General features: G+C 46.2%; 1 protein-coding gene across 3 annotated transcripts in view; it reads right to left on the bottom strand.

The window, feature by feature from the left end:
* Positions 1 to 16,584, bottom strand: part of SEC14L1 (SEC14 like lipid binding 1) — a 110,009-nt gene that overhangs the window by 13,333 nt on the left and 80,092 nt on the right. For all 3 annotated transcript variants that reach the window (XM_089771961.1, XM_075903576.2, XM_075903577.2), the window contains 4 exons: positions 5,234 to 5,322; positions 4,045 to 4,115; positions 2,171 to 2,342; positions 1,766 to 1,900 (listed from right to left, as the gene is read on the bottom strand). In XM_089771961.1, the coding sequence (XP_089628087.1) occupies positions 1,766 to 1,900; positions 2,171 to 2,342; positions 4,045 to 4,115; positions 5,234 to 5,322 (467 nt within the window). The remainder of the gene's footprint in view (positions 1 to 1,765; positions 1,901 to 2,170; positions 2,343 to 4,044; positions 4,116 to 5,233; positions 5,323 to 16,584) is intronic.

Here is a 16,584-nt window from a genome sequence, read left to right as displayed (position 1 = left end):
CCATTTATATAAAAGAACATTTATAAGAACAACCCAGGAAACTACAGACCAGTTAGTTTAACTTCTGCGCCAGGCAAGATAATGGAATAAGTAATTAAGGAAATCGTCTGTAAACACTTGGAAGGTGGCAAGGTGATAGGCAACAGCCAGCATGGATTTGTAAAGAACAAATCATGTCAAACCAATCTTTCTTTAATAGGATAACGGGTTTTGTGGATAAGGGAGAAGCAGTGGATGTGGTATACCTAGACTTTAGTAAGGTGTTTGATACAGTCTCGCATGATATTCTTATCAATAAACTAGGTAAATACAACTTGGATGGGGCTACTATAAGGGGGGTGCATAACTGACTGGATAACCGTACTCAGAGAGTAGTTATTAACAGTTCACAATCCTGCTGGAAAGGGGGGTTCTGAAGGGATCTGTTTTGGGACCAGCTCTGTTCAATATCTTCATCAACGATTTAGATATTGGAGTAGAAAGTACGCTTATTAAGTTTGCAGATGATACCAAGTTGGGAGGGGTTGCGACTAAGCTGCAGGATAGGGTCATAATTCAAAATGACCTGGACAAATTGGAGAAATGGTCTGAGGTAAATAGGATGAAGTTTAATAAAGACATATGCAAAGTGCTCTACTTAGGAAGGAACAATCAGTTTCATACATACAGAATGGGAAGCGACTGTCTGGGAAGGAGTACTGCAGAAAGGGATCTAGGGGTTATAGTGGACCACAAGCTGAATATGAGTCAGCAGCGTGATGCCGTTGCAAAGAAAGCAAACATGATTCTGGGATGCATTAACAGGTGTGTTGTGAGCAAGAAACAAGAAGTCATTCTTCTGCTCTACACTGAGCTGGTTAGGCCTTAGTTGAAGTATTGTGTCCTGTTCTGGGCACCACAATTCAAGAAAGATGTGGAGAAATTGGAGAGGGTCCAGAGAAGAGTAACAAGATTGATTAAAGGTCTAGAGAACATGACCTATGAGGGAAGGCTGAAGGAATTAGGTTTGTTTAGTTTAGAAAAGAGAAGATTGAGGGGGGACATGATAGCAGTTTTCAGATATCTAAAAGGGTGTCATAAGGAGGAGGGAGAAAACTTGTTCATCTTGGCCTCTGAGGATAGAACGAGAAGCAATGGGCTTAAACTGCAGCAAGAGAGGTTTAGGTTGGACATTAGGAAAAACTTCCTAACTGTCAGGGTTGCCAAACACTGGAATAAATTGCCCAGGGAGGTTGTGGAATCCCCATCTGTGGAGATATTTAAGAGTAGGTTAGATAAATGTCTATCAGGGATGGTCTAGACAGTATTTGGTCCTGCCATGGGGGCAGAGGACTGGATTTGATGACCTCCCGAGATCCCTTCCAGTCCTACTATTCTATGATTCTATGATTCCTGCCTGGGCTAAGCAGTTATGTGACACAATGTTACCAGCTTGAACTTCAGTCTTGGGACATAATGGGGAAGACAATTTTTAAAATGCATTTATTTATGGGTGCAGAGTATTCTGTTAGTGATTTGTGATCTGTTTCACGAACAGTCTATTCCTCTTTTCAGGGTCGATTGCAAAGGCTGCTTCTATAAGGAATCACTCAGTTCCTCCAACCTGAGTCATTCATAGGAACTAGTATGAAAATGCTTTTTAGCAGACTAAAACCACACTTAAAGAAGATACTTAGCAATCTTCATTTTTGAGGTTTATTTATTTTTTTAAATACAAGAGTGAAAAAACAAATAAATTGTAATATTCAATAGTTTAAGTTCCTACCATGCACTCTCCACTAAGGAAATCTGGGATAATTTCTTTATCAATGTAATCCAGCAGCCCTCCAGGACCTTGGTAGTCATTTCCTGCATAAATAAGGAATTTCTTTCTGGTGTTATCATCAATGAAAGGACTAACCTACAAAGAAAAATGGAATTGATCAGGTTCTATTTTGTTTTATTTCATGTTATGTAAAGTATATAGAGTAAATGAGTGAATTATTCATCTGGCTACATAAACATATTTTTCTTCTTAAGAATTTTTGTTGTAATTCCAGAAATAAAATGTCTTACAAAAATGGGGTTTCCAGATGGTAACATTTACTGCTAATAGCACAATAAAGGTTTCATGACAGCATGTACATGAAAAGTGCATATCCAGGCGCAGATACTAGAAGTGCAAACGTACCAGTGTCCAGAGGACTGGAAATACTCTGGGAGCACGCAAGATAAGAAGGCGGCCCAATGTTTCAGGGTAATTGGCTTCAACCACTTCAATGATTCTTAGTAATGCTTTGACGCCAGGTCTCCATAAATGTCGCATATTCAAGCCCTCCAAATCCACCAAACAAGTCCAAGAGCTATTAATTATAAAAAGATTTAAGAATCTCGCTGGAATCATATTTCATTATTCACACCACTGCATTTGATCATTTGAGACATGAGCACTCAATTTTGTATCATAGATCTACAATTTTGGTTGGTTTTTCAGTTGCCCCACACTTCCTTCTGTACACAGTACATCTCATCCCACCTCTTCTTCATATTTTGTGCTGCCTGTAGATGTAGGAGACTAAGATCTTGGAAGAAGGAAATTTTTCTTAGCTATAAAGTGCCATGCTTATGGCTCTGTATATAATGATCACGGTGCTCATTCTGATATAGGATGGGCATGTGAGAAAAGGATAAACAACCATTTCAATCTCTTCCTAATGCTTATGTCACAGGGTGCGTGGGAGTCACTGGGCCCTGCACCCCAGTCTGCAGTCCGATGTGACTCTCAGCCAGCAGGTAGAACAGAAGGTTTATTGATTCGCAGAGTCTCAGCATAGCACAAGATCATTGTTAACACAGGAACCAGGAGCATTCAGTGCCATTTCTCTCCGGAAGAAGGGACCCCAGGCCCTTTTCCCGCCTCCTTCCTGCTCTAAGCGTCCTCTCTCATCCTAAATTAATGGAGACTGACTCATCCCCCCCAGGCCCTAGTCCCTGGCTTGGTGTTAGACCTGCCTCTCCCTTTGTTCCCTTTCCCTGGCCCAAGATGTTATCTGCTGTCATCTGGTCCTCAGGCTTGAGAGACTGAACATACTTCCATAGTGAGTGGTGCCCAGCCTTCCCCTCCTCATCCAGATAGTGTTGCAGTGCCCAAGGAAACTGAGGCATACACACACACAGAGTTACTACAGGGCAGCATAGGACAGTAGAATCACATACAACACAACAAAGCAAACAGTGAACCCAATCCCCACTATGTCACAATTTACTACTAGCTAACAAAACACCAGAATAGTGCCTAATAAATCACTGCCTTTAGTGTGGGGTGAGAGTACTGGTTCTACATTGGGAATTTAAAATTCAGCATGCCTGTTCCTTAACACAAGTGTGTGTTTTAAAAATGTCATTGCATTTTAAGACTGCATTTTCGCATTTAGGACTCAATTTGGGATAACATTGCCTATAAAGGACAGAATTTAAACACATGTCAGTGAGACTGAAGTATGTGTTTCAGTACTTTCCAAAATCAGGCCCAGATGAAGGGGTATGAATTCAGAACTCATTCTTGTATGCTCAGTTATGTTGTACTGATTCTAGACCATTGGAATGACTCCCAAAGACATCATATGAATCAAAGTGAATTTTTTTAGTAAGTGGATCGTGTATATTTCACTTCTTTGACCTTTACATGTAAACCCCCAGGGGCAACACAAGACCATAGCAGTACATAGGAGACCCAAGTCTTATACTTAGCTTCTCACTCAATCCGGCTGGGACTGGGAGTTCTTTGTAGTCAGACTATGAGAATGGGCATGCCATGCACTAGTAAACTTTTGGGGTGCGTCTAGACTACATGGCTCCATAAACGGAGCCATGTAAAGTAATTTACTCGACACAGTCAATGAAGCGGGGATTTAAATAACCACCGCTTCATTAAAATAAAAATGGCCGCCATGCTGTGCCAACAATCAGCTGATCCGCAACTCTGTGGTCTAACTTGAACACTGCCCCACAAAAATCCATACCTCATGTTATTTCTGAAAAATAACAAAAATTCTGATGTTTCACCTTATAGGCCTGCCGAATACTTTTGTATTCTCTTCACATCGCCTCAATCCTTCTTCATTTATAGAAAGAACCTACAAAAGAGAGAGTACTGTTTTAGAGAATGTTCTAAAATGGTTGGGATTGCTGGGACTGGGGAGAAACTTGAATCTTCATAACCTGAGCCTTAGACCTTCAAGGTAACCTCAGACTAGTATAAAAGGATATTTAGTGAAGACATGTAATAGTGGATTTAGGAGGAGCAATGAATGCAGAAACTTTTAGGCAATTTACAAGAAGAAAATTAAAAACATATGCACCACATTTTAGTTCTTGGATACTATGGTGAAGAATTCTGGACAAAACCTTAGGGGCCACCCTTTTCTTCTGGCAAATGAACATCAGAAAGGCATTCAGTATATTTTGTGGAGTAGAACTTGTCTCTTCAGTTATTCAGAGTCAACAAATTATGAAGACACTAGTGTGCATGATTTTCACTTCTGGGTCTCAGATTTTTGGCATGACAAAAACTCCCTAAGCTCATCCCTAAACCTCCAACTTCTATCCTTTGAACCTTCAAAGGCTCCCCTCAGAAAAGTTAAGATAATTACCAAAAAAGATTGAAAAAAAAAAAGCCTTAAGCACAAATATAGCTCCACCAGAAACAGAAAGTCTGCAACCATGAGATTGGCTTGTGACCAAGGCAAAGTATTGGCTGTTCCTATTATGCTTCTGTAGAGTATGCTTGTTCTGCTTGAAAGCTGGGTACACCAACACTGAATGCACCACTATGGGATTTTCAAAGAAAATGAATTATAGTCAATTTTCCTTTTAAAATAAATACTGCATCTAAGGCTACAGTCTGGGTGTATTTTATTTTTTTAAAATAGGATACTCATACAATTCCTAGGAAGGCATTTTTTCCCCACTCTGCACATATAAAAGCATCAGGAACTATACAAACTACACAAGCTGTTTTAACTGTCAGCTCAGAACTACAGTAACTGTCATACAACTGACTTTCTGCCATCAGTCTATAGCTTGAAAGAACACTAAAGTGAACTGTTTAGGAAGATTCGATGTGTTCAAACTGAGAACAGATTGCTAAAGCATGCAGAAAAATATCTATGTGCCCATCATTCTGGTGTGGCAAGAAATTGCAAAATTAGAATAAATTTGTTAGCAATAAACAAGTAATCTCTTAAGCACTTACATATCGAAGCAAGGCTTCCTCCCCAAGAGCTCGCACTAAGCCTTTGGTATCCATCTGTCCCAACCTCAACACATACAGAGGGCGCCCATCTGAAGAGCAAGAGAAGGTAAATTAGTATTTTGTGTTAAAGTTTTAAATCTAGTCTGTGTCTTTAGAGCCAAAAAGGTTTGTTTTTACAGTACAATAGATAACCCAGTTTAACTAGATTTCTGTTAAATTCCAGTGAAGACAAACCTTTTTGACAGAGAAGACAAAGTGACTTTGTAATTTTGTTGAACTAAGACATTTAGTTGTGCTTAACAAGATTGTGGACAAAATCTGCCTCCAGTCTAAGCCAAGTGAAGGATAGATTTTTGACCCAATATCTTTCCTGGTATCGCAGATCTCTGGTCAAGTTCTGTGCCCTAAATCATTCTCTAACAATAACACTATTCTGGGTTGCCCCTAACAAGCCTTTGAAAAGATTAGTGCATTAAAGTGAGGAACAGTACTCTCTGGATCAATGCCCTATTTGCTGAAATAATGGCTTGTATCATTTTTGGGCCCTTAAGTAGCTATTCCCCACATGTTATATGGAGCTGGCACACAACCTCATAAGTGCCGGTTAGGTCTCAGGAGGGCAAGTCTGTCCCAGAGATAAGGTTCAAATGGCATCCTTACACTCAAGGAACTGCCTCTTCTTAGAAATGTGAAATACCAGAATTCTCGGATTTTTGAGGGTCATAATTGACATTTTTGGCCCTTTACAGTATCCTAATGGAGCTATATTTTAGGAATAACATATTTATCTTCTTTATGGGATGGATTTTAACTCTGTCTTAAGCTATTCCAGTACACAAGCATAAATTGCCATTTTTGATGCTGTAATATACCATGACAGACAGCCTTGTTCCCAAATGTTTTGATTTGAGCTGGATATGAGTCAACAGCGTGCTCTTGTAGCCAAGAAGGTGAAGGGAATAATAGGGTACATTAGGAGAAGCATTGCCAGCAGATCCAGAGAAGTGATTATTCCCCTTTATTTGGCTCTGGTGAGGTTACATCTGGAGTATTGTGTCCAGTTCTGGGCCTCCCACTATAAAAAGGATGTGGATGCATTGGAGAGGGTCCAGCGGAGGGTGACCAAAATTATTAGAGGGCTGGAGCACATGGCCTATGAGTAGAGACTGAGGGATTTGGGTTTGTTCCTACTTTGAAGTAGGAATAAGAGCTCTTCCGGAAAAGGGCTTTTTTCCGGAGGATTGGGGTCAGTGTAGGCGCTCTTTTCCGGCTTTTCTAAAAACTGGAAAAAAGCGACGGACATTTTTATTTAAATGCCGCGGGGGATATTTAAATCCCCCGCGGATTTCCCTATTACGACCTGTGAAATTAGCATGCCCCTTTCGGAAAAGGGGCCAGTGTAGACGTAGCCCTGGAGTCACAAACAGCAATTGCTGAAAAAAGTCTCCCTTATAAATGAGTCTGTACGATTCTTCCTCTCAGTGCAAACTGACTGAGACAGCCAATGCAGCATGAAACACTTTGGGGCTGTGTCTACACTGGCGCGATCTTGCGCAAAAGCAGCTGCTCTTGCGCAAAAACTTGCTGCCTATCTACACTAGCTGTGTGTTCTTGCACAAGTAAAATGACGTTCTAATGTATGAAATCAGGACTTCTTGCTCCAGAACTCTGACGCTCCCACTTAGGAATAAGCCCTTTTGCACAACTGTTCTTGCACAAGAGGCTAGTGTAGACAGGCAACATGAATTTCTTGTGCAAGAAAGCCCTATGGTTAAAATGGCCATCAGAGCTTTCTTGCACAAGAGAGTGTCTATACTGGCAAGGACGCTCTTATGCAAAAGCACATCTCTTGCGCAAAAGCACATACCAGTATAGATGCTCTATTGTGCAACTACTTTAACTTAAGAACTCTTGCGCTAAACAGTTTTTGTGCAAGATCACGCCAGTGTAGACGTAGCCTGGAAGTATAAGTATTAAGAGCAGGTGGGTACTTCTGGCGGTGGAAGGCAAAGAAGGGTAATGGGGGAGGGACAAGCTTTCATTATATTATTCATGATGAAAGTTTTGACCACTTGATTCTTTGGAAGAGAAGCTTTGGCCATTTTTTTCATGGAAGTACCTATATGTTGACCCTATGTTCCTGTCTCTTCATAGGGTACAATACATTTTTGGCAGTTTAATTTGGCAAATTCATGTTCATCTAAGCTTCAAGAGGTATATGTCATCTTTATTTACGCATGATTTCCTGTAGGACATTATGGAGAGAGAAATATTGTTGAACCATGCCCTTAAATTTAATATTAAATTTTTCAGTGTGGATATTTATCAGTTTGCAAGATTAAAAAAAATAAGTTGTAGAACTAAAACTCAATGGCTGCATCTAGACTGGCAAGATTTTGAGCAAATTCTTTTAACGGAAACGTTTTTCCGTTAAAAGTATTTGCGCAAGAGAGCGTCTATACTGGCATGTGCCTTTGTAGCATCCATGCCCAGTATAGATTCTGTCTTGCGCAAGAAAGCTCCGATGGCCATTTTAGCCATCGGGCTTTCTTGCACAAGAAATTAACGTTCCTGTCTACACTGGCCCTCTTGCGCAAGTATCCTTATGCCTGATCAGGAGCATCAAAGTATTTGCGCAAGAAGCACTGATTTTGTACATTACAAAGTCAGTGTTCGTGCACAAATTCTTGTGGCCAGTGTAGACAGGCGGCAAGTTTTTGCGCAAAAGCACCTGCTTTTGCGCAAAATCTTACCAGTCTAGACGCACCCAACCTGTTTAGTCTGCAGATACAGCAGTAACATTTTTCAATATTCAGTTTTAAAAGATTCTAACCTACTTGCAGAGTTTACAAAATTCAGCGTTAAAATAGAATTTTCACTTAAAGCAGAATTCACACATTATTCTGAAATGCAGTATGCAGATTTTGAAGCACTATGCAAAAAAAATCGTTAATAAAAGAACTACAAAAAAACCTAACTTCTAACAATTTACTAACCTACCCCACCCAAATGATGCATGAGGAAAGGCTGTATAACTGGGAGTATTTTATTCTTAACATTACATCAACATTTTAAAGTCACAAGGGTTTTGTTGTTTAACAATTCTTTGACTTGGGTTCTTATCAAAATAAGAACTACTTAAAAGCATAGAAGAGCCATATTGATTGTATGAGTGTTTAACAATTTATGCTCAAGTAAAAGGGATAGCTTTCATTCATTAGTGTTAACAGACCTATGCCAGAGAGCATGTTTTATAGCTACTGCTCTCTACACTGCACCGTTATTTCGAGATAACTAGAGTTATTTCAAAATAACAATATGAGCATCTACACAGCCATTCCGTTATTTTGAAATAATATTGAAATAATGGCTGGCTTACTCCAAAATGCGTAAACCTCACTCTATGTCCAAAATAGACATTTCAAAATAAGGCATGTGTAGACCACTCCACTGCTGCTATTTTAAAATAGCCCCTCACCAGGGCCATTCTAAGTTATTCCTCCCCAATGCCTCCTTGGCCTTAAAATTGATATAGCATGTCTACATTAAGAAAGCCTGCCTTGGACTAATTTTGAGGCTTCCCTGCAGTGTAGAAGTGCTATTTCGAAATAAGTGTGCAGTGTAGACATACCCTATGGCTTGCCTGTGTTATTAAAAGTGTCTTGACTTGAAGAAGAGCTTTGGGTAAGCTCAAAAGTTTGCCTCTTTCACCACCTGAAGTTGGCCCAGTAAAAGATATAGCCTCACCCTTTCTAAAATCTTGGGAGTGGACCAACATGACTACAACACTGCAACTAAAGAATTCACTCAGCTGAGGTTTGGATCACATTTTGCACGTACAAGAGGAAAGAGGGGCTTTAAGGTGGTAGAACATTAACAGATCTCAAACTGAGGAATTCTCTGAAGAATTTACATGTTGGCAAACAATATTTCAGCTAAAAACACCTAAACAATAGTCTGTTGACATGCCACAAGAGGAATTACAAGACAGCAAAGGGAATTCAAGGACAGGATTAAGAATTCAAAATACAAGGTTGTAGACCTTTTGCCCCACTCAGGAAAGTTGTCAGATACTATAGTCTACTAACAGCCTTCAGACTTGTATCTGTTTCCTTTCTTGTTATTGGTGGGCACCTATATGTATGGAAGAGGGAAACAGGAAACCAAGCCTCTCCCTTAAAATCTAGAACACATCTCCAATTTCCTTCCAAAACTTGCAAGTCGGATTGGTCCCTTTCTACGATGAACAGCAGAGTGGAAATCCTCCCTCACATACCCTTTCCATAACTTTTCAACAAGACCAGTGCACAGTAGAGGCAAGTTAGGTGGTATCTTTCACCAGCTGGACCTGAATCCTTAAGTTCTGGGGATGTGACCATAGCCCATTATACATAGAATAAATAAGAAGCTGTTTTCTTAATGAACATGCTCTATTTTGTGTTCCTGTAACTGATCTGCAATGTCAAATATTGGCAACACCATAAGCAAGTGTTTCTGAAAACAGAAATAAGATGGTTGATTATAAAAAAGAATGGTTACTTACCTGTAACTGTTGTTCTTCGAAATGTGTTGCTCATGTCCATTCGAATTAGGTGTGCGCACCGCATGCACTGTGTCTTCCGGAGCGTTTTCCCTAGAGGTACCTGTAGCGCTGGCAGGGGGCCCCCTGGAGTGGCACCACCATGGGGGGGCATAAGTACACCTGCTGGCGCTGCCCCACCTCAGTTCCTTCTTGCCGGATGCTCCGATGAAGGAGAGGTAGGGGGGCAGTCGAATGGACATGAGCAACACATCTCGAAGAAAAACAGTTACAGGTAAGTAACCGTTCTTTTCTTCTTCGAGTGGTTGCTCATGTCCATTCGAATTAGGTGACTTCCAAGCCAACCCCACTTCAAGGAGGAGGGGTCGGAGCACTCAGAAAGAGAAGTCCACGAAAGCTGAACAATCCAAACAAATTTATTCAACCAAGCGAACACAGAAAAACTGCATAAAGTGCAATGTGATACTGATAAACCATACATATTTACAATACAGAGCTGAGGACTGCAGAGCCCACTCCTGTGTCCTCCCTGGCCTGCTGTGCCAGTGCATAGTGCGCCGTAAAGGTATGGAGCGACGATCATGTGGCCGCCCTGCAGATTTCAGTGATTCGAACCTGTGCCCCAAAAGCTACAGAGGATGCCTGAGCCCTGGTGGAATGTGCTGTACCCGGGGCGGGACTTTCCCGGTCAAGGCATAACACTCCCTAATACAACCTGCGACCCAATTGGACAACCTCTGGGTCGATATGGGGAGCCCTTTCATCCTGTCAGTGACAGCGATAAACAATTGTGTGGATTTGCGAAAGGGTTTAGTCCTATCAATATAGAGAGCTAGCGCACATCTAGCATCCAGGGAATGGAGCACTTGCTCCTTAGGGGAGGCGTGGGGCTTTGGAAAGAAAACCAGGAGGTAAATTTCTTGGGACAAATGGAACGGTGACATCGCCTTTGGGAGAAAAGCCGGATGAGGGTGGAGCCTCATATTATTGTCAGAAAACACTAGGTAGGGCGGGTTTACAGTTAGCACCATCAACTTGGAGACCCTGCGAGCCGATGTAATGGCCACAATGAATGCAACCTTCATAGAGAGGTGCTTCAAAGAACATGTGGCCAGCGGCTCAAAAGGGGGCGACATAAGCCTAGACAACACGAGGTTGAGGTCCCAAGCAGGGAGAGGGGGTCTAACCGAGGGATACAACTTATCTAAACCCTTAAGGAACCTTTTGACCATAGGGTCAGAAAACAGGGAAACTCCGGCCAAACCAACATGGAAGGCGGAGAGAGATGCCACATGGACTTTGACAGAGGAGGTAGAGTGGCCACTGGACCTAAGTTCAAAAAGGTAGTCCAGAATGGACAGAACAGGTGCACAGGATGGGTGCACTCCCCTTCTGGACACCCAAGATGAGAAGTGCCACCACTTGGCCGTGTACGACCACCTGGTAGACGGTTTCCTACTACTTAGGAGCACCATCTGTACCTCCTGGGAACATTCCCTTTCTGGTTGAGTCAGCCACGGATAAACCAGGCCATCGGGGGGGAGAGCTGAGATTCGGGTGAACCATGGTCCCTCTGTCCCAAGGTTGGGTCAGGAGATCCCGAGCTGGCAGGAGCGTTATAGGCTCCTCGCTGAGCATGTCCACCAGTATAAGGAACCAGAATTGTCTGGGCCACCGAGGGGTTATCAGGATGACCGTGGACCTGAAGGTCTTGACCCTGGTCAGAACCCTGGGAATTAGGGGAAATGGAGGGAACACATAGAGGATGCCTGCCGGCCATGTCACCGTCATGGCATCCCCCCAGGAGTGTTCCCCCAGCCCCAACAGGGAGCAGTAACTCTGACACTTGGTATTGCATGCCGAGGCAAACAGGTTTAATAAGGGACAACCCCACCTGTGGAAGATCTGACGACGAGCCGAGTCCCTGAGAGACCACTCATGGGCTCCAAAGGACCTGCTCAGAGCATCGGCCAGCAGGTTTTTGCACCCCGGCAGGTACTCTGCCTGCAAAACTATGTTGTGCTCTACACACAGGTCCCAGAGGCACAGAGACTCGCGACAGAGGGGAGGCGACCAGGCTCCCCCTGCCTGCTGAGGTAAAAAACAGCCACCGTGTTATCCATGTGGACCAGGATAGAACAGTGAGAGAGCTTCGACAGGAAGGTCTTGCACGCTCTCCTGACTGCCCTGAGCTCCCAGACATTTATGTGCAGAGCCCGCTCTTCAGGGGACGAGACACCCTGGGTCCTGTGACACCCCAGGTGTGCTCCCCAACCCAGGTCTGAGGCATCTGTGACCAGTGTAAGCAAGGGGGGAGGTACGGTGAAGGGAACCCAGCTGCACACCACCTCCTCCTGAGTCCACCATTGTAAGGAGGCTATCACCTCCGGAGGCACTGTGAGAACCGTGGACTGATTGAATGCCTTTGCCAACCAGGTCTGCAGAGGCTTGAGCCTCATTCGAGCATGGCGTACCACATACGTACACGCCGCCATGTGACCCAGCAGCCTCGAGCAGACCCAAGTGGTCGTGATAGGGAACCGAGTTAATTCGGAGACCAGCTCCACTATGGACAGGAACCTGGTTCTGGGGAGAAGTGCCCTCGCCACCCTGGTGTCCAGGAGGGCACGTACGAATTCAAAGTGCCGAGAGGGAGTCAACAATGACTTTTCCTCATTTAGCATGAGTCCCAGCCTTACGAAGAGGGCCCTTGTGAGGGACACATGGGCCTCAACTTGTTCGTAGGAACGACCGTGAATTAGCCAGTCGTCCAGGTACGGAAACACATGTACCCCTTTTTTGCGGAGGAACGCCGCTAAAACTGCCATGCATTTTGTAAAGACCCTTGGTGCTGTTGAAAGGCCAAATGGGAACACTGTAAATTGGAAGTGGCATCGGGAAACAATAAAATGGAGGAACCTCCTGTGGCTGGGTCTTATTGCCACATGGAAGTAAGCATCCTTGAGATCGAGAGTTGCGTACCAGTCTCCTAACTGGAGAACCGAAATGACAGAAGCCAGGGTTACCATTCTGAACTTGGATTTCACGACTGCCTTGTTGAGGTCCCTGAGATCTAAGATGGGACGAACCCTGCCCTTGGGTTTCAGGACAATGAAATAACCTCTTGCCCTCCAGATGTAAAGGGACCCTCTCCACGGCTCCCTTTTGGAGGAGGGTGTCTTTGTGAGAGGTGTCCCTGAAGAGGGACGGGATGGGCGGGTTGGAAGGGGGCGAACCCAGAAAAGGGATGGTATAGCCACTCCTGACTATCCTTATGACCCAGGCGTTGGTCGTGATTTCTGCCCAGGCCTAAGCAAACCGGGATAACCTGGCCCCAAACGGGGTGCCAGGGTGGGAGGCTGGTGCGCGACTCTCTAGCGGCCCGTCAAAATTGGTGCTTGTGCTGCTGGGAGGGACCTTGACCAACCCCACGGGGGTTGTCCCCTCTCGGGCAATGTCGACGACCCCTTGAGGACGAGGGGCCCGCAGCCGCCCCTGCACCCCCACTAGGAGCACGAGGACGGCGTCTCCAGTAATCCCCACGGGGGACCTGGGACTGCGGTCTCCCCTGCTGTCTGTAGGGCAGCTGACGATGCTGAGGAGCCAGCGTGTGGATCCCCAAGGACCGGAGAATAGATCTCGTGTCCTTGAGCGTATGGAGCCTCGAGTCCGTATGCTCCGAGAATAACGCCTTGCCGTCAAAAGGCAGATCCTGAATAGTAGTCTGGACATCAGGAGGTATTCCAGACACCTGCACCCAGGCACCACGGCGCATAACCACACCTGATGCCATGGTGCGGGCTGCAGAGTCGACAGCGTCCAGGGAAACCTGGAGGGCCATGCGTGCGATGTTTTTACCCTCAGAGGTCATGGCCGCAAACTCCTGACGGGTCTCGACAGGCAGCCTGTCCTTAAACTTATCCACGGCCTGCCAGGTATTAAAAGCATAACGACTCAGCATCACTTGCTGATTAGCAATGCGGAGTTGCACCTCACTGGTGGCATACACGTTACGGCCTATCAGGTCAAGACGCTTGGGCTCCCCAGCTTTTAGGGACAGCCCCGGCTGGGGATGTTTCTCCCTTTGGGCCGCAGCCTTAACAACCAACGACCCGGGGACAGGTTGGGAGTACAGGTGTTCGTGCCCCAACTGGGGAATGTAATAGCGCCTCTCGACTCCTTTTAAGGCATTGGTAATTTTGGCCACGGTCTTATTAAGTGGCAAAGCCAAATGGGCGGGCGCATCCTCCGAGAGGATGTCAATCATGGGATCCGTGTCCTCCACTACTGGCTCCACAGGGACATCCAGATTGGAGGCCAGACACCTAAGCAGCTCCTGATGCGCTCGGGCATCCATAGTAGGCAGTGCCGGTGCAGGATCTGCCAAGGCTTCATCAGGAGATGATGACGACGACGACTCCTGGATCGGTGCCGGGACTGGCGTAGGAACCAGTTGAGGCGCTGGTTGGGCAGGTGGTACCGCTTGCGGAAGTGGCTCCGGTACCGAGGCCTGTGGCTCAGCCGCGGCATCCGAGGCAAGCGACCTCTGGGGGGAAGGAGGGAATCACGACAGCGATGCCGATGGTTGTGTTCGGCGGCCTGGGGCTCCTGACACCACAGAGGAGGGCACAGGCTCCTGCCACTGGTGGTAAGCCCACGGTGTCCAGAAAGGCAACTGCGGTTGAGGTGGCCAAGTCTGCTGCACCCGCAAACGATCACATCAGTGCCGGGAATGAGATCTATGAGCTGAGGAAGCTCCCAAGGACTCCGATCTGAACGATGCCGCATCAGAATCTGACGAGTAGTCGGACTCCGGCCAAGGAGGAGCAGATGACGAATGTCCTGTCACCAAAGGAGGAGCAAACTGGCCATGGACTCGGGTTTGCCCGCGTGTGCCCAATGAGGGCATGCCGGCACCAGGAAGACCGGTCCTGGTGCCGTTAACGGTGCCTGTTGCGGTACCGGGATCCCCGATACTGATGCCGGGGGGGTGGAGTAAGTGCCGGAGGGACAAGCCCCAGTGCCCGGGATGGAGTCGGTTGTGGCACCGGGAGGACCGGTCCCGGTACCGAAGCTGGTTGCGGTGCCAACACGGAGCAAGGCTGCGGTGCCGAAGCCGGTACCGGTTGCAAGACGAACCCCAAAGAAGCTGATGTCACTGTCGATGGCGGTACTGGCAAGGTCCATAAGGTCAATGCCAGTGCCTGCGATGGTGCCAACGAGTGCATCGGTGCTGAAGAAGCTGATGCTGAAGGGCCCGGTGCCGACGGCTGGAACGGCACCGCTGGAAAGCTGCTCATCGCCGGCGTCGAGGATGACGGTGCCGTAGACGTTGCCACATGGCTAGAGTGGTATGGCACCGGTGCAGCCAAGATGGAGTCTGGGAGAGGTCCCAGCACAGAGGATGGTCGGGCCCAGTCGGGCGCCGGGTGAAGCCTGGCGGCCTGCGTCGAGACTGGCACCGATGAGGAAGCAAGCGGTACTGGTCCCACCGGGGACGGTCACACTGCAAAAGTGGCCAGAGGCGTCCGGGTCATGCTGGTGCGGAGGCGAAGCCGGAGCCAGCACGGCCTCCGGCGTAGGCGACCTCGACCCTTCCACCTCAACCGATGACGGAAGGAAGGTAGTGAGACTAATGAGGTTTTGCGCCGCCTCAAAGGTGTCCGGCATGGAAGGGTGGTGCAAGGGTAATTGCCCTGGACTAAACGGACGTCCCGCTTGCTTACGCCACACTGTGAAGGATGATGACTTGTGCACTGGTGACTCGGCACCGTGATGTAGGCCTGACTTGGATACTCAGCTCGGAGACCTACCACGAGACGTTCTTGACCTCCTCGGTGCCGGAGAGCGAGACCGGTGCCAGGCCCTCGATGCTGAGGCCCGGCCTTGGGATGGACCATCCTACGTGGACGCCGGTGCACTGTGCACCGCACAGTGTAAAGCTGTAAAGCTGCCTCCATGAGGAGAAGTTTTAGACGAGAGTCTCTCTCCCTCTTAGTGCGTGGCTTAAAAGACTTGCAGATCTTACAGGTGTCCGTAAGATGGCCCTCAACCAGATACTTCAGACAACTGTCGTGAGGGTCTCCTTTGGGCATGAACTTTGTGCAGACAGCGCACACCTTAAAGCCTTGCGGCCCTGGCATTCCTCACCCCTGAAGGGGGAGAAGGAAAACAAAAAGACACTAACTATCTAAGTGAACTATTTAGAACTATCTACAATACTAAGAGAAATGGGAACCATTAACTGATCTAAGAGAAAGACACACTCCAACAACCGTCACAGGCGGTAAGAAGGAACTGAGGTGGGGCAGCTTCTCCTCATGGAGGCAGGGGTATTTATGCCCTGCCATGGTGGCGCCACTCCAGGGGGCGCCCTGCCAGCGCTACGGGTACCGCTAGGGAAAACACTCTGGAAGACGCGATGCACGTGGTGCGCACACCTAATTTGAATGGACAAGAGCAACCACTCGAAGAAGTATGTTTATTTACATATATATTTTAATCACTAAACAGGATAATAATTTATACTCAGCATTTTATAGCTTCTTTCACCCACGTAATTCAGAATGCTGTATAAATGGGATTAATAACTCTCACAACAGCTCAATGGAGAACATTTACCATTTTTTACAAACGTCTCAAAAAACCTAAATGATTTGATCAAAATTAGCGTCAGAGCTAAGAACAAGGAATCAGGAGTCCTGTTAGTTTGCCTACTCTCGCTTTCATACTACATTTCACTTAAAAGCAATTAAGTTAGTGTGGTTTGCAAGTACTGCCCACACTCTCCCAGCATATATCTGATGAATGT

The sequence above is a fragment of the Pelodiscus sinensis genome, chromosome 20 (genome assembly GCF_052426305.1).
Source record: "Pelodiscus sinensis isolate ZL-2025 chromosome 20, ASM5242630v1, whole genome shotgun sequence".
Taxonomy (NCBI): Eukaryota; Metazoa; Chordata; order Testudines; family Trionychidae; genus Pelodiscus; species Pelodiscus sinensis.
This window is presented reverse-complemented; position numbering and strand designations above follow the sequence as displayed.